The 17911-nt window shown below is 47.2% G+C and overlaps 2 protein-coding genes across 4 annotated transcripts in view; one reads left to right on the forward strand and one right to left on the reverse strand.

The window, feature by feature from the left end:
* The window catches only part of ELOA (elongin A), a 37488-nt gene extending 27976 nt beyond the window's left edge, over nucleotides 1-9512 (reverse strand). Inside the window, exon 1 of the mRNA XM_039512008.1 lies at nucleotides 9390-9512. The gene's annotated coding sequence lies outside the window, so the exon portion shown is untranslated. The remainder of the gene's footprint in view (nucleotides 1-9389) is intronic.
* Nucleotides 1329-17628, forward strand: LOC120389417 (kelch-like protein 31). 3 transcript variants are annotated; one of them, XR_005590909.1, is made up of 4 exons: nucleotides 1329-1437; nucleotides 9430-10648; nucleotides 12671-13697; nucleotides 16195-17626. XR_005590909.1 is itself a non-coding variant. In XM_039512011.1 (3 exons), the coding sequence occupies exons 1-3, from the start codon at nucleotides 1329-1331 to the stop codon at nucleotides 13401-13403; spliced, it is 2061 nt and encodes a 686-aa protein (XP_039367945.1). In that variant the 3' UTR covers nucleotides 13404-17628. The 3 variants fall into 3 exon arrangements, 2 of the variants coding, with proteins under 2 accessions (XP_039367945.1, XP_039367946.1); XM_039512011.1 differs by having other exon boundaries at nucleotides 12671-17628; XM_039512012.1 differs by lacking the exon at nucleotides 1329-1437 and adding an exon at nucleotides 8740-8793 and having other exon boundaries at nucleotides 12671-17628.
* Nucleotides 17629-17911: the final 283 nt, after the last annotated feature.

Raw genomic sequence — 17911 nt, forward strand, 5'->3', positions numbered from 1 at the left:
TGTAACATACCAATAGGTAAAGACAGTTCCCGCTGCTGTAGCTGGGAGTTATGGCAGAATATGGTGAGAAAAATAATGATGTTGGAGGAATAATATAAATACCCCTTAGTATGAATATTCTTGACAATATTTGATACAATCCAATAACTAAGAGAAGGTCTGATCATTGGAAAATGGTTCTGAAGAATCCCTGGGCTCTAATTCTGTTGATCATTTACCTCATTCATTTAAGGGGGTCAGATTCACTCCTGTGCAAAGGACAATGCCTTTGCATAAGTCCCACTTGAAGTCTCAAAACAGGGCTTAAGCAGGATTTTAGTGGTACATAGGCCTCATGCCTGAATCATGGGGCTGAATTTCAACCCAGAACTGCCTGGGCTTCAGAGGGACATTATAAACTCTAACAACAGATAAAATACTCATCCCTAGAGTTAAGAAAATAGCATTACAATGGGCTGTGAAATCTCTGTTTGAATCTGGAAACAAATTTCAGCCTCTTTTCCAATTTGTTTTAAGCATCCAAGCATCCAAACGTGGCTGATGCAAACACGTGTGAAAAGCAGATTTTTAAATAGTTGCCAAAAGCCAGTTTTAATTAGATTTGTAACCTCTCTGGCTCAGGGGCTGTCTTTTCGGTCTGTGTTTGCACTACATACAATGGCGTCCTTAGGGTGACCAGATGTCGTGATTTTATAGGGACAGTCCTGATTTTGGGGTCTTTTTCTTATATAGGCTCCTATTACCTCCCACCCCCGTCCCAATTTTTCACACTTGCTGACTGGTCACCCTAGGCATCCTAGCTCATGACTGGGGCTCCTAGATACTGTTATTATCAATAAAAATTAATAATAATGTTGATTGTCCAAGTCACAGATCATGTCCACCACCCTGACGCAAACTGTGATTTGTTTATTCCGTTCCTGCTAGTCTGTTTATGAGATTATTGGGCCAGATTCTCAGATGGTGCAAATCAGAGGCACCCCACTGAGGAGCCGTCCTCCTCCTTCCCCTGTCCTCAAATGGCCTCTGTCCTTGATCAGTCCCTTCTGGAGTCACTGCCACTCACTTTCACTTGTGGTAGGTGGCAGCTTAGAGAACAATCTGAACTTTTTTGGAAGCACATCCAGTTTATTTGCTCTAGATTCTGGCAGCCACTGTCGTGCTGAAGTTGGCTGGAACTGAGCTCCCCCTCTTCCTGACTCTAGCCAGGTCTCTCAGGCCTGTGCTGAGGACAGCTGTCCCTGCGTCACCACCAGAAGGCTGCTGTAAATACTGATGTGATAAGAACAGCCAGCTGGCCTAGCAGGGTTGGGGGAGGGGTGGGTAGAATGTTTCATTTGGAAAGTTTGAGGGTCTCTCAATGTCTCTTGATGTGCAGAGCACAGAGCCTCTGCCCTGGTCACAGTCCCCATTGGACTAACCCGTTTTACCACCAAGGTAAGGAGCAGAGGGAGCTTCGTCTGAATGGATCCTGAAAGCCAATATTTGCCCTTTCAAGTTCAATATTTACAGAGTGATTTGCTTGTGTGGGTCATTTGAAATGTTTAATTTGACTGTAGATGGCAAAGAATAGCACAGGGAATGTGTCCCTGTGGTGGTGGGTTTAAAAAGTGGGGCAAGACAATTTATTGGCATTTAAATTAAAGCTGGAGTTTTGGCTTCCAAATAGTTTGCCAGGAAAGTATGTTTATGTTATAAATCACATTGTTTTGTGTTATTAGACCACGTTGAAACACAGCTCGGTGGTATTAATACTAGTTGACAGTGACACAGGCAATTTGATCAGACACCAAGGAAAATAATCCAAACAAAATACCTAAGGAGGAAGAAGGGTATATTAACCAACTACAGGTAAATCTTTGCTGTTAACCTGGTAATGCTCTCAGTACCGAGATTAGGGTAGCAACATTTTGAGTGGAGGGATTACTGATTTAAAAATAAAATAAAATATCCTTACTTCATTTTCTGTCAGTGCCCTTTTAAATCTAATCAGGCCATTCGAGCTTCACGTAGCCAGGGATTAGTCTGTATGACAAATATTCCTTTTAAAATAATCTCAGTAATAACCTGACCACAAACAGCAAATCTGTCCTGTTCTGAACTAACTATTTTTAAAAAAGGCTGCTCTTTCCTTTTGCAGTTGGACACCTGAGCAACATTAACCCAGTCTTTTAAACTGGGATTTTTCAAAGACAAGGGAGTGAGGGGCCCCACGTTGCTGAAATTTAGTAGAAGCTGCTGCTCAAACTCCTTCAGGGTCCTTTGAAAATCCAAGCTTCACTTTATCTGTGTAAAGTTTAACGTAACTCGGAAATATCCTGTCAGGACACAGGTTGGGTCGTGAGAGTTTTGAACTCTGGGACAAAGGGCTTGTCCACATGGGGAAATGGACAGGCATAGCTTTTCTCAAATAACTGTTCCACTATAGCTATTCCAGAATAACTCACTGTGTGAACACTCTTATTCTGGAATAGTTATGGTGCTTTAAATTCACACCCTAACTTGTTCTGGAATAACTTTGCCATGTAGACAAGCCCTGAGACACCAAAACAGATATGTCAATGAAACACTTTGTTAGCGATATCCTGATACATGGGAGATTATAGAACAACAGAAACCAGGTCAGTTACCACAGCTGGTAAAGCTCATTCTCCCTCTCATTTAAATAAAATGCAACATATATATATGAAAAATAAATCAAAACTCAGTGAAATCAATGGAGTTGCACCAGGGATGAAATACAGGTTAATATACCAACATATGGGGTGCAGTCATGTATGTATCTAGTTATTTATTTATTTATTTAGCTACTCAGAGAGTCCAAAGGAGCATAATCACTGTGAGAGAGAGAGATAGCGTGCAAGCAAGCAATACTCATACTATACACACAAGAGATCAGCAAGACTTCTGGGGTTCGATTTTCTAAAGACCCTGTTGGATGCTGAGCCATCGTCGTCTCCTGGGTGCTCTTTTAGCCAACCTTGGCGAAGTCGGTTGGGGGCGCCTGGGCAGATATGTGTGCTCCTGGCTGGCCTTGGTGAGGTCGGCCAGGGGCACCTGGACATAAATGGGAGACGACGATGGCCAGCAGTCGTACTGCACTGTCTTCTGGCGAGCAGCCAGGAGATGACGATGGCTAGCAGTCGTACTGCACCGTCTGCTGCCAGCCTAAGATGTATAAGAGAGATGGAGTGGATCAAAACAATAGACCAGATTTGTTTTGTATTCATTTTCTCCCCCTGCCCTCCCTCTCTCCCTCCCTCCATGAATAGTGAGGGGAGGGCTCGCTCAGTGGTTTGAACATTGGCCTGCTAAACCCAGCATTGTGAGTTCAATCCTTGAGGGGACCATTCTGTGTGACAACCCTGGAAGCCACATTGTCAGTCACCCCTCCCCTCCATCAGAGCAACAGCAGACAATCATTTTACACCTTTTTTTAGCGCAGATGCCATAGCACGGCAAGCATGGAGCCCGCTCAGATCATCACTGCAGTTATGAGCACTGTAAACACCACGTGCATTATCATGCAGTATATGCAGAACCAGCACCTGCAAAAGCAAAGCCAGGCAAGGAGGTGACGGCAGCACAGTGAGGAGAGTGATGAGGACATGGACACAGACTTCTCTCAAAGTACAGGGACTGGCAATGTGGACATCATGGTGTTAATGGGGCAGGTTCATGCCATGGAACGCCAATTCCGGGCCTGGGAAACAAGCACAGACTGGTGGGACCACATAGTGTTGCAGGTCTGGGAAGATTCCCAGTGGCTGCGAAACTTTCGCATGCGTAAGGGCACTTTCATGGAACTTTGTGACCTGCTTTCCCCTGCTCTGAAGTGCAAGAATACCAAGATGAGAGCAGCTCTCAGTTCACAAGCGAGTGGCGATAGCCCTGTGGAAGCTTGCAACGCCAGACAGCTACTGGTCAGTCGGGCATCAATTTGGAGTGGGCAAATCTACTGTGGGGGCTGCTGTGATCCAAGTAGCCAACGCAATCAAAGAGCTGCTGATATCAAGGGTAGTGACTCTGGGAAATGTGCAGGGCATAGTGGTTGGCTTTGCTGCAATGGGATTCCCTAACTGTGGTGGGACGATAGACGGAACCCATACCCCTATCTTGGCACTGGAGCACCAAGCCAGCGAGTACATAAATGGAAAGGGGTACTTTTCAATGGTGCTGCAAGCACTGGTGGATCACAAGGGATGTTTCACCAACATCAACGTGGGATGGCCAGGAAAGGTGCATGACGCTCGCATCTTTAGGAATTCTGGTCTGTTTCAAAAGCTGCAGCAAGGGACTTTCTTCACAGTCCAGAAAATAACCGTTGGGGATGTTGAAATGCCTATAGTTATCCTTGGGGACCCAGCATACTCCTTAATGCCATGGCTCATGAAGCTGTACACAGACAGCCTGGACAGTAGTCAGGAGCTGTTCAACTATAGGCTGAGCAAGTGCAGAATGGTGGTAGAATGTGCATTTGGAAGTTTAAAAGCATGCTGGCGCAGTTTACTGACTCGGATAGACCTCAGCAAAACCAATATTCCCATTGTTATTACCGCTTGCTGTGCGCTCCACAATATCTGTGAGAGTAAGGGGGAGATGTTTATGGCGGAGTGGGAGGTTGAGGCAAATCACCTGGCCGCTGATTATGCGCAGCCAGACACCACGGCAGTTAGCAGAGTACAGGAGGGCGCGGTGTGCATCAGAGAAGTTTTGAAAACCGGTTTCATGACTGGTCAGGCTACGGTGTGAAAGTTCTGTTTGTTTCTCTTGATGACCCTCCCCCCCAGGTTCACTCTACTTCCCTGTAAGCTAACCACCTTCCCCTCCCACCTTTGATCACCGCTTGCAGAGGCAATAAAGTCATTATTGCTTCACATTCATGCATTCTTTATTAATTCATCACACAAATAGGGGGATAACTACCAAGGTAGCCCGGGAGGGGTGGGGGAGGAGGGAAGCACCAGGTGGGGTGGGGGAAGAGGGAAGGACAAGGCCACACTGCACTTTAAAACTTAATGAATGCCAGCTTTCCGTTGCTTGGGCAGTCCTCTGGGGTGGAGTGGTTGGATGCGCGGAGGCCCCCGCACCGTGTTCTTGGGCATCTGGATGAGGAGGCTATGGAACTTGGGGAGGAGGGCAGCTGGTTACACAGGGGCTGTAGCAGCAGTCTGTGCTCAAGCTGCCTTTCCTGAACCTCAACCATATGCTGGAGCATATCAGTTTGTTCCTCCAGTAGCCTCAGTATTGCCTCTTGCCTTCTGTCACCAAGCCGACGACACCTATCATCTTCAGCCCACCACATTTTATCTTCAGCCCGCCACCTGTCCTCACGTTCATACTGTGCTTTCCTGGACTCTGACATTGTCTGCCTCCACGCATTCTGCTGGGCTCTTTCAGTGTGGGAGGACTGCATGAGCTCAGAGAACATTTCATCGCGAGTGCGTTTTTTTTGCCTTCTAATCTTCGCTAGCCTCTGAGAAGGAGAAGATAGTGTGAGCGTTGAAACATTTGCAGCTGGTGGAGGAAAAAAAGGGAGAGTGGTAGTTAAAAAGACACATTTTAGAGACCCATGGGTAGACTCTTTCACGGTAAACCTTGCTGTTAACATTACATAGCACATGTGCTTTCGGTACAACATCACATTTTGCCTCTTATTGATGGTATGCCGGTTTGGTTTGAGCAATTTTTCACGCAGGGCCGAGCAACAGAATTTGGCTTGCAGGCAGCCATGGTAAGACACAGTCTTTTGGCTTCTTTAACCTTCATAACATGTGGGAATGGTTTCAAACAGCAGCGCCCTCATTTCCCATACCAAGCAGCCGTTGGGTTGGCCATTAAAAATGGGTTGGCCATTTAAAAGGAGGAGGGGCTGTGGTTTTCGGGTTAACGTGCAGCACAAACCCAACTTAACCCCCGCCCACACACACACAATTCTCTGGGATGATCGCTTCACCCCTCCCCCCACCGCATGGCTAACAGCGGGGAACATTTCTGTTCAGCCACAGGCAAACAGCCCAGCAGGAATGGGCACCTCTGAATGTCCCCTTAATAAAATCACCCTATTTCAACCAGGTGACCAGGAATGATATCACTCTCCTGAGGATAACACAGAGAGATAAAGAACGGATGCTGTTTGAATGCCAGCAAACACCGGGACCATACGCTGCCATGCTTTGTTATGCAATGATTCCAGACTACATGCTACTGGCCTGGCATGGTAAAGTGTCCTACCATGAAGGACGAAATAAGACTGCACTGCCCAGAAATCTTCTGGAAAGGCTTTGGGGGTACATCCAGGAGAGCCTTATGGAGATGTCCCTGGAGAATTTCCGCTCCATCCCCAGACACGTTAACAGACTTTTCCAGTAGCTGTACTGGCCACGAATGCCAGGGCAAATTAATCATTAAACACGCTTGCTTTTAAACCATGTATAATATTTACAAAGGTACACTCACTGGAGGTCCCTTCTCCGCCTGGTGGGTCCAGGAGGCAGCCTTGGGTGGGTTCGGGGGGTACTGACTCCAGGTCCAGGGTGAGAAACAGTTCCTGGCTGTCGGGGAAAACGGTTTCTCTGTTTCCTTGCTGTGAACTATCTTCAACCTCCCCATCATCACCTTCCTCGTCCCCAGAACCCGCATCTCTGTTGCGTCCTACTCCATTGACGGAGTCAAAGCACAGGGGTGGGGTAGTGGTGGCTGCACCACCTAGAGTGGCATGCAGCTCATCACAGAAGTGGCATGTCTGGGGCTCTGACCTGGGTGCGACCGTTTGCCTCTCTGTTTTTTTGGTAGGCTTGCCTCAGCTCCTTATGTTTCACATGGCACTGCTGCGGGTCTCTGTTATAGCCTCTGTCCTTCATGCCCTTTGAGATTTTTTTCAAATGTTTGAGCATTTCGTCTTTTGGAATGGAGTTCTGATAGCATGGATTCATCTCCCCATACAGCGATCAGATTCCGCACCTCCTGTTCGGTCCATGCTGGAGCTCTTTTGCAATTCTAGGACTCCATCATGGTCACCTCTGCTGATGAGATCTGCACTCACCTGCAGATCACCACGCTGGCCAAACAGGAAATGAGATTCAAAAGTTTGCAGGCCTTTTCCTGTCTACCTGGCCAGTGCATCGGAGTTGAGAGTGCTATCCAAAGCGGTCACAATGGAGCACTCTGGGATAGCTCCCGTAGGCCAATACCGTCGAATTGCGACCACACTACCCCAAATTCGACCCATCAAGGTCAATTTCAGTGCTAATCCCCTCGTCGGGGGAGGAATATCGAAATGGATTTTAACAGCCCTTTAAGTCGAAAATAACAGCTTCGTCGTGTGGACGGGTGCAGGGTTCTAACGCTGCTAAATTTGACCTAAACTCGTAGTGTAGACCAGGACTAAGTGTAATAAACAGCCCTGAGGTATGTGTGAGACATAGACGCTGCAGCTATTTCTGTCCTGTAACACATCTGTAACCCAAGCATATGGGTCTCTCTCTGCTCACCAAGTAGGAGCTGGACAGAAATAGCCAGGGTACTGCAGGGTCTCTAACTGGCGTGCAAGTTAAATTTTGTCTGGGAACAATTCACAGGGTTTGGGGTTTTTTTTGTTTGTTTTGCTTTGGCCTATATTCTAAAAATTACTTTAGTCAAGGAAATGTGTGGTAACAGGTTGGTCTTATCAAAACACTCCCTGTTATAACCTACTCCCCCAACCCCACTGTTTTTCTACTGTAGATGGCCAATTCATTACTACTAACACAGAATAAAAGTGGTTGCCAAATGTTCCTTCGGTGTCCACAGGGTGCGTTTAACGTCTATCCCAGCATTTAATTTAGAACAGGAATAAAGATCCAAATCCTCAAAGCTATTTATGTCCTAAATCCCACTGAAATCAATGGGAGTTAGGCGTCTAAATATCTTGAAAGGCCTGGGCTACTGAGACTATGCACTTCTCTGCTGTAGCACCTTCTACCCAAAGCATTCACAGTGGGTTAGAAATATTTATTAAGTTTCTCAACCCTGTGAGGTACTTAAATATTATTATCCTATTTTGTAAAGGGAGACATGGAGGAACAGTGGAATAAGGTCTTAGTTTTCAAAAGTGGCCACTGATTTTGGGTGTCCGGATGGAGACACCTTGGAAGTAATTTCCATTGGTGCTGAGGACCCACAACTCTATTGCGAGCTGTGGGTGCGCAGCGCCTCTCAAAATCAAGCCCAATGTGTCCGAGCCTGGGCATTCAAAATTACTGGCCATATTGAACATTTGGGCCTTGATGTTTCAAGTTGGGCTCCCAAAACCTGAGGCACTCAAAATTAGTTGAAGATGTAGGCCTAAGTGACTTGCCTTAGGTCAGGAAATCAGTGGCAGAGTTGGGAGTGGTGTCCTGACTCCCAGCCTCAGGCAGGACCGGCCCACAACATTTTGGCACCTGAGGCGGGGAGCTCAAATGATGTCCCATACCCCCTCGCTTGGGCCAAAACTTTGAAAAGTCTCAATTCTGCCTTCTTCCGGTTCTACTCCTATCATGGTACTGCTCTGCTACCTACCCCAATAATGGAGAACTAACAACTTAAAATGCCTTGTTCAAAAATGTTAAGTAACACTTAACTTTCAAATGCCTTCTTTCTTTTTTTTTTTTTCCCCACCACTTGGGGTGGCAAAAAAGCTGGAGCCAGCCCTGCATCTAGAGCAGAGAGAATACATATGCACCAGCAGCAGACACAATTTTCTACACTCTGGGTCCTAGGGGCACCCCCTACAGTCGGGCACCTGAGGCGGCCACCTCAGTTCACCTCATGGTAAGGCCAGCCCTGGCCCCAGGCCTCAATCCACTAGAGGCCTCTCATCAGTCAAAAGCTGATGAGATGTTTCCATTCTGCTCCCTTATCCAAAGGGAGACGTTCCACTGACTTCAAGAGCTTTGGATCAGGCTCCATGTGCCCTCACTAGAGCTGGTCACAAAATGGATTTTATGTCTCCCCCCAAAATATCGAGATTTTGAAATTTTTCATGAAACAAAATTCCCAATTGTTTTTGTTTTGGGTCAATCTAAACACTTCATTTAAATTTCAACCCTTTTAAAAGATTTTTAAACATTTCTTCTATGTGAAATAAAGTAAATGTCGAAACAAAAAAGTCAGTTTGAAATGAAACATCAAATCTTTTCATTCTGAACATGTCTAAACAATGTTTTCAATATTTCCCCTCAATTTTTTTATTTTTTTTTTGTCAAAATCTATATGATTTTGAGAAAGAACATTTTTTCATCAAAATGGAATTTTTCTGATGGAAAATTGTTCTCACAAAAATTTCTAACCAGCTCCACCCTTTGCCTATTCCTGTACTAAAGCCATTGCTTAGTGATATGTCTTACATAGCAAGATATCTACAGTACCTCTTGCTACAGTGTCTTCTAACTTTTCCTGTCTCTGTAGATCGCCATCTGACGCCAACCTCCACTGAGATGGCACCCAAGAAGAAAAATCCCAAGAAGAACAAAGTGGACAAGGGCGAGGATTCCCCAGCTCATGTGATGGTGGAGGACACTTTGCTGGATATCGATCACCTCAACCACTTGAACGGTCTGTATGAAAATGTCTCCAATGGCTTCCGCTGCACTGCCACAGAAGTCAGGAACCCCAACCATGGAGGCAGCCTCCTGGAGGAGATGAGTCAAATGTGTCAAGAGCGGTTCCTTTGTGACCTCACCATTGCCACCAAAACCAAGTCCTTCGATGTCCATAAGCTTGTCATGGCTTCATGCAGCGAGTATTTCCACAGCCTGCTGAAGAGAGATCCCAACTTGCCACGAGTAGAACTCAACGATGTCTCCCCTCTGGGCTTGACTACCATTATCACTTACGCCTACACCGGTAAGCTGAATCTCTCCCTGTACACCATTGGCAGCACCATCTCAACCGCCAGCCGCCTACAAATACGTGCTTTGCTCAACATGTGCAGTGACTTCCTCATTCAGGAGATAAACGTAGAGAACTGCATGTATATCGCCAACATCTCGGGGGCGTACAACCTCAACCAGGCCAAGGATGCCACCCAAAAGTTCATCCAGGAAAACTTCCTGGAGTTCTCTGAGACTGAGCAGTTCATGAAACTCACCTTTGACCAGCTGAACGAGCTGCTGATTGATGATGGTCTGCAGATCCCAAATGAGGTCATTGCCTTCCAGATTGCCATGAAATGGCTCGAGTTTGACCCTAAGCGAGTCACATATGCTGCCAGCCTCCTGAGCAACATTAGATTTGGCACCATATCAGCTCCCGATTTGGTCAACCATGTGCAACCAGTACCACGGATGATGCAAGATCCTGAGTGCCACAGGCTGCTGGTGGAGGCTATGAATTACCATCTGCTCCCTTACCAGCAAAATACCCTTCAGTCCAGAAGAACCAAAATCCGTGGAGGCCAAAGGGTGCTAGTCACAGTTGGTGGCCGTCCAGCTTTGACCGAGAAAGCTCTTAGCAGAGAGATCAGCTACAGGGACCTGGATGGAAACTGGAACAAGATGGCTGAGATGCCAGCGAAAAGTTTCAACCAGTGCGTCATTGTGATGGATGGGTTCCTCTATGTGGCAGGAGGGGAAGATCAAAACGATGCTAGGAACCAGGCTAAGTATGCAGTCAACAGTCTGTGCAGGTAATAAGAATTTCCTCAAGGCAAGACAGTTCCCATGAGAGTGCATTAAAAAAAATAAGTACTCAGTTTACAAGCCTGTGGCTGCATACATACCTGCCACAATCATCAATGGGGTTTGAACCTGAGATCTCAAATGCAGGTCTCTATCACATAAGCTAAAGGAGAACTCCTTTTGCTGTGCACGAGTAGTGGGTTGTTATAATCTTTGGGCCCAACCGTTAGGGACAGATAGGACTACACAAATTAAGCAACAGCATATTCTGTCGTCAATTTTTCTGAGGATATTTTTCACAAGGGTAAATGAGCAGGAGGAAAATACAGGCTAAACCAATCAGAAATATCTATTATACACACATAGCTCCAAGAGCAGATAGAGGGAAATACTGCTACATTAAGGCCTATTCCATCAGAGAAGCAGTGTAAACCAGCAGAGTGGGCACTGGAGTGGGCGACAAAAGACTTGAAATCTATCCCCAGCTCTGCCATTGATCTGCTGTGTGACTTGGCCAAGTCACATTGCTTCTGTTTTTCCTCCTACCCTTTGTCTGTCTTACCTACTTAGATTGTAAGCTCTGTGGTGCAGGGAACGTCTCTTACTATGTGCATGTACAGCTCCTAGCACAACTGGGACCCTGATCTCAGCTGAAGCCTCCAGGCTCTACCATAATACAAATAAATAAGAACATCCGTTATTTAGTCAGACAGTTAATGATACAGGTCCAGAAAGCAAGAGCAGCTTTCATGTAATTTCTCTGCCTTTTTGTGACCCTTCAAGGTTATCTTTTCTATTCTGGCTAGAGATTGCTCAGATCTATATATAAATTGTCAGTTTCCATTCTGTAGCTGATTCCCAGTTTGGCAGAATTCGCTTAAAAAACCCTAAGTTCACCCTCTGCATAATTTCTATTGTTTGTCGTCTTTCTTTCTTCTTTGTTGAACAGTTTAAGCGGAGGGTTTGGGTTTTTGGAAAGTTCTTATGAAACATGTCATGGGACTGTGCGGGGATTATTATTAACAGAGGAGAAACGTAACCCTGGCAACACCAAGTGGAGAATGTTGTTGAAAATCGAGACACACAGTTGGGGTTGGGCTTGCACCCAGGATTCAGAGTAAAGAACATGGATGCTACGAAGGAAAACCAGCACAGTTAATAGCGTTTTGCCTCCCAGAAATCTGTGTTCAAGATGGGCTTCCTGACATGAGTTTTTTGGTCTCAGTCTAATCCTCCTGAGACATTGTCCCCAGATCACAAAACCATCACAGAGTTAGGACCAGCTGCTAGCCTCTGCCAGGGAGAGAATGAGAGAAAGAACCCCTCACGGGACAGATGTCACTTCATGCACTACTAGCAGGCTTTCAAATACTGCAGGGATGAGGACAGAAGAACCCCTCTAGAATAGAATAGGTCTAAGGATGGGCTTGGAAGGGCTTCTTATAGGTCAAGATACAGTGCTAGAAGCTTTTGGGGCTCAGGATTGGGAGGGCCGGCTAGCCTAGGCCAGGAATACACAGGAGATACACTGCAGGGCAAGCAGCATGTTCAGAGCCTGCCTGGCCCAGGCCATTCACGACCACTGAATTCATTCAAAAGTTAGTAAAACAGGGGACGGCCCCTGCACCGTGTATTTTTCCTGCAGCTGAGATAGGCCTCAGGATTCCACCCGTCGGGTTTCCTCCTTTCTATTTCTAGCCTGTATCTTATTCAGCTTTTCTAGCATTGCCAGACTGCCCCTGGGATTGCTTTCCGGGTACAGTAACAGCAATGCCATCTGCCTGCGGGGGCTCAGGTTCGCACGGCAGCAGTTTGCCTTGCAGTATGTGCTGAGCTTTACGCTGCAGGGGTATGAGGGGAAGATCAGAGATGTGATGTAGGATCTGTGGCTTGAGAAATGCACAGAGATCAGTAACTTGTCATCAAGCAGGAGTAGAAAGGAGAGATCATATATCCCCAGGGCAGGTTCAGAGTAGCCCTCCGCAGCATGGGATCAGAGGCTAGGTGACAGCTCTTCCTTCTCTCCGCAGGTATGATGCTCGCTTCAACACCTGGCTGCACCTGGCCAGCATGCTGCACAAGAGGACTCACTTCAGTCTGAGCGCCTACAATGGTCTCCTCTACGCCATCGGCGGGCGCAACGCAGAGGGGGTCCTGGCCTCCATCGACTGCTACATCCCTTCCACCAACAGCTGGCAGAGCAAGGCCGGCATGGAGATCCCTCGCTGCTGCCACGCCAGCACGGTCATCGACGGCAAGATCCTAGTCACCGGGGGCTACGTCAACAACTGTTACTCACGCACTGTGTGCAGCTACGAGCCCAGCACAGACACCTGGAGAGACCGGGCTGGGCTCAGCACGCCCCGGGGCTGGCACTGCGCTGCCACCTGGGCTGATCGTGCCTACGTCCTAGGGGGCAGCCAGCTGGGCCCCCGAGGTGAGCGGGTAGATGTGATCCCCATGGAGTGCTACAATCCTGACACAGGCCAGTGGAGCTATGTGGCGCCTGTGCCCACTGGGGTCAGCACAGCCGGGGTAACGATCCTTGACGGGCGCATCTGCCTAGTGGGAGGCTGGAATGAGAGTGGGAAGAAATCCCAGAAGTGTGTGCAGAGCTACAACCCGGAGCTGAACGAATGGGCAGAGGAGGAGGATCTCCCCAAGGCCACCGTGGGTGTGTCCTGCTGCACCATCACCCTCCCGCACCAAAGCAGCAAAGGATCCAGGACTAGCTCAACGGCATCGGCAGCGGTCAGCATCTAATGGAGGAGCTGGGGGCTAGCATTTCCGCCTGCAGCTGGGGACGCAGACAGAGCTCAAACCTTGCTTCAGATTGCAGGGGAGCTGAGATCAGAAAGCACCAAGAGACCTGGGAACTAAGCAATGGCTCGTTTCACAGCAGTAGGGGAGCCTGTGGAGCAGCACGATCTAGCGGTTAGAGCGGTGTTTGGCGATCTTTGACACACTATCTAATGGTTAGCACAGGGCCCTGGGAGCTAGAAACACCTGGATTCTTATTCCAGCTGTGAAACGAAAGCCCTCTGTGGCCTTAGGCAGGTCACTAGCCCCCCTACACCATGAGTAAAATGACACTGACCGCCACTGGGAGGAAGCACCTCAAAGCTAAGAAGCCCTGTGGACATACTCAGCTTTAGCATTGTCTCTGCCCATCTCTATGTCTGATCCCCTCCCTCCTCGAGTCAGAGGCCTCCCATCTCTTCTCCAGCCCACCTGCACTGCAGTCAGATGGGGAATGACGTGTGGCTGGTGGGCTGGGTCCTTATCTGACCATTTAGATGGCTGAGAGCTGCGGCCAACACTGGCAAAGCAACCTTAATGTCTAACCCCCGTGTTACCCAGCTAGACGTTGGCCTCCTGTGATGGACTGGTCCATGAAGCCTCTGCAGGGTTTTCTCCTGCACCACAGGGCAGGGTGGGTGGCACATGGAACATCCCAGTGTGGCCAGAAAAGCCCATGTTCCTTTCAGTGACATGGGTAGGCTCCATCCTCTGTCACACACCTCCCCCCTGTGGACTGCAGATCAACCCAATCACAAGCAAACCCACTACCCTCAAGCAAGCCAACCCCTAGCAAGACAATAGAGAACAATAGAGTCCCTATCTATGCGTACCGCCAGGGTTGCCCGATTCCTTCCATTCTCACCTTGGTTTTGTTTCCCATCTAATCAGGGAAGCCAGTGAGATCTGACAATGGGTCAGCGCTGATGGTATCAGGTAATGATCAGAATATGTGACTCAACACAGGGCAGGCAAAGACCCACCATCCCTCACCGGCTTCAGCTAGAGCTTCAGTTCCCCGGGAACATGGTCTGGCTCATTGTAGCCAGTCTGATGTCAAGAGAGACGTTTCCCAAATCTGGTCATTGTTTAACCAAATTTATTCCCAACATTATGGATAAGGGAAGACACCTAATTCTTTAGGTAGCGGCATTTTGGATTGACGTGAGACCCCAAAACAAGGCACCTTTTAGCTGTAGGCAATGGCTTAATTTCTTCATGCTGCAGGATGTAACAAGGAGACAAGGTGGTTCCGTGGTTACAGCTGGCAATCAGGAAATGTAACTGCTGCTGGGACTATGTGACTTCAGGCCAGTTACTTCACTCTCCTTCTCCTGTTTCCCCTTCCGTAAAAGGGGGATCGTGGAAAGAACGACCCTCCCCCAGAAAGCAGTTGGAGATCTTCAGCTGGACGATGCCATAGAAATGCAAATTGCCACTCCTCTCCTCCTAGCAAGCAGCCCTGCCATTCATGTCACCCCCTAACACAGCTAAAAGGTAAATAGGGTTTCCTCCCCTTCTTTCAACCTGTCATTTTAGGAGGTTTTTTTTGCTTTGTTAGGATCAGAGTTAAGGTTAGAATGCCACTGCACCAACTCTGTCCTTTCAGTTTGGAGTCATTCCACGGTCTCCTCAAATCTCCTTGTTCTATCAAGGCAAGTTTTGAGCTCTAGGGAAGCGTTTGATGGACTGTCTGCATTTCTGGCTGCGTGTCAAGGTGCCTATGAATGCCCGTAACTTTAACTCCACACCACAGGTGCTAAGCAGGGCATGATGCACTGAAGCAACCAGGGAGGAAAGGAGGATTTTGATCACCAATCTGGTTGAAGTATAGACTGTATCAGAGCTGGATAAAACAAAAAACAAACAACCAAAGAAAACATACAAATAAACTGGAGTCACTTACAGGGAGATCCTATTACAGGAATAGTAAAAATGATGAAAGTGACAGACTCCTATGGCACCTTATAGAGTAACAGAAGTATTCACCCACAAAAGCTTATGCTCCAATACTTCTATAAGGTGCCACAGGACTCTATAAGGTGTCGCTTTTTACAGATCCAGCCTAACACAGCTACCCCTCTGATACTTAAAAATGATGAGACTCATAAAAATTCCAGTAGTTACACCCTTCTACGTTAGCCAGAAGAAATAAGGCTAAGAAAGAACAGTGACCCTTGACATGTACCTGTTAAATCCGAGAAAATGTATTTATCTTCTTTAATAGTGTCTAGGGAAGTGAGTTGCTAGGGCACCAGATAATTAGAACAGATGTAAACAGACCTGTAATTACAGGGATACACAAACCCTTTCCCTCATCTAGCGGCAAGTACCACAAACCTTAACCAGAAAGTCCAGTCTAATATTCACACAGGGCGAGTTATAGTCACAGGCAGCAGTTGAGAGCTGCTTCCCTTGACCTGGCAACCTGCGCCTGGCCTCAGCCATTGCTAACACAACAGCAGAGAACCTGGAATATGGAAAATTCTTAAAAATCGAAAGGAAGAAACATTTGGGTAGGACAATGGCACGGGGCGTGGGGGGCGGAATTTAATGGACGAGAAGTTTGCATTGTTGGATGAAAGGGTCTGTATATTGGAAACGTGTTTGGGAATGAGGGGGCAGGGTGTGGTTAAAAGGGCTGTACCGTGCTAACTCCCTGGTAGAGCTGTCACATTTCAGTTAAAAGCACAGAATTCACCCCCTACTAGAACTGTAATAGCTCCATAGGCCATTAAGCCATGCTGCCTACCAGAGAGCTGCAATGCCATTAGAAGAGCCGTAAGCTGGAGAGAGGCAACTTTCCACCCTCCTATTAAGCAGCACTTTGAGCCCCTGCCCATCATGGGGTGCAAGTGGAGCACTGGAGCAGTAATTAAGGTGTGACGTGCAGCAGCACTGAGACGAGATTGATGTCTAGTTCCCAGCCCCCATCTAGGGCCCGGACCATCCTGCAGACCTAACTACTGCCTCTCAGGGAAGTGGATTACTTCCGCCGACAGAGAACCTGTCCCATCAGCCTAGGTTGTGTCTACACCAAAGTGCTGCTGCTACCATTGTAGCATTTCTACGGTAGACAAGCCCCATGTTTATACTTAAAATGCTACAGAACTGCTGCAGCACTTCAGTGTGGACATTCACTACAGTAACAGGAGGGCTTCTTCCATCACTGTAGTTAATTCACCTCCCTGAGAGGCAGTAACTAGGTCAACAGAAGAATTCTATTAACCTAGCGCTGTCTACAGCGAGCGTTAGGTCAGCTTCACTGTCTCTTGGGGTGTAGATTTTTCACACTCTTGAGACACACACACCCCAATATAAGTTTTCAGTGTAGACTAGCCTCAAGTCTTGGGTCCTGTCTATATAACCATGCAACCCATGGGGCAGCAAGCAAACATCTCTGCACCAGCCATTCTAAGTTTGGTCTTGTTTGTTCAGGCAGGCTGAAACCATGTTTAATGAACCACACTACACTCCTAAACCCTGGCCAGCCCTTTAAGGGAGTGCTGCTGTATTAAGTGACAGAGGGAAGTGTGGGTCAGGGAAGGGACAGCCAAGATAGACACACAGAATAGTCAATTTAACTGCACTTGGTCGATTTTTCAACCCTAGCTGCCAGATCTGGTGTAGGTGCCTCTGATGGGTTTTCAGTAGAATTCACATTTCAGTTCAGAAATGCATTGATTGCCGCTAAGAACTGATCATTTCAGGTAGAGTTCACTCTAACAAGCATGAAGCTATTTAAGGATAGTGGAAGCTCCAGAGCCGTAACTTCAGTTGAAGAACAGCTAAACCACTCACCATACGTTTGTTTCTCTATCAACCAAACAAGCCACTCCACATTTTTTCCTTTCACAACTCTGTTGCTGCCAGCACTGGCTCAGTTCACTAGTTGGAAGACTGACGACAATGCTTTCCATAGTACGTAGAAAGACAATCTTCCAAAGGATTTGATGGGCGGCCGTCAAGCCAATGTATTAGTTACCAGTAGCACAGAGCAAGTAGTGCCCGGGTGTCCGAGTCAAGCGTTTGCCTCATTTGTGAGCTATTCACTGTTTCAGAGGCACTAGAGCTGAAGAAGAATTTGTTATGGGTGCAGAGAAGCTGCAAATAGGCATCAGGGAGTGTTCGACTCTACCTGTATGAACTGCATTGTCCTGAAAAGAACGGTATCTATTAAATGGAATAAAAGATTAACACCTCAAGGAGTAACTTGTCTGGTACATGCATTACTGTACAGACAGGCTGTTCTATTCCCAGAACACTGGAGAAAAGAAAAACAAACGGCTAACACACCCATTTGAGACACTGAGGATTCTTTCCTCCTAAATATTTGTACTACATTTTAAAGCCCATATGAGTAATCACTCTATTGCCAAGGATATAGAAAAGTTTATCTGGGGACTGTGCCAGAATACTAAAAAAAGGGTGCACCAGGTGAGCTAAGGTGAGGATGCTGGATTCTCAGACCA

Source organism: Mauremys reevesii, linkage group 23 (assembly GCF_016161935.1).
Source record: "Mauremys reevesii isolate NIE-2019 linkage group 23, ASM1616193v1, whole genome shotgun sequence".
Classification (NCBI taxonomy): Eukaryota; Metazoa; Chordata; order Testudines; family Geoemydidae; genus Mauremys; species Mauremys reevesii.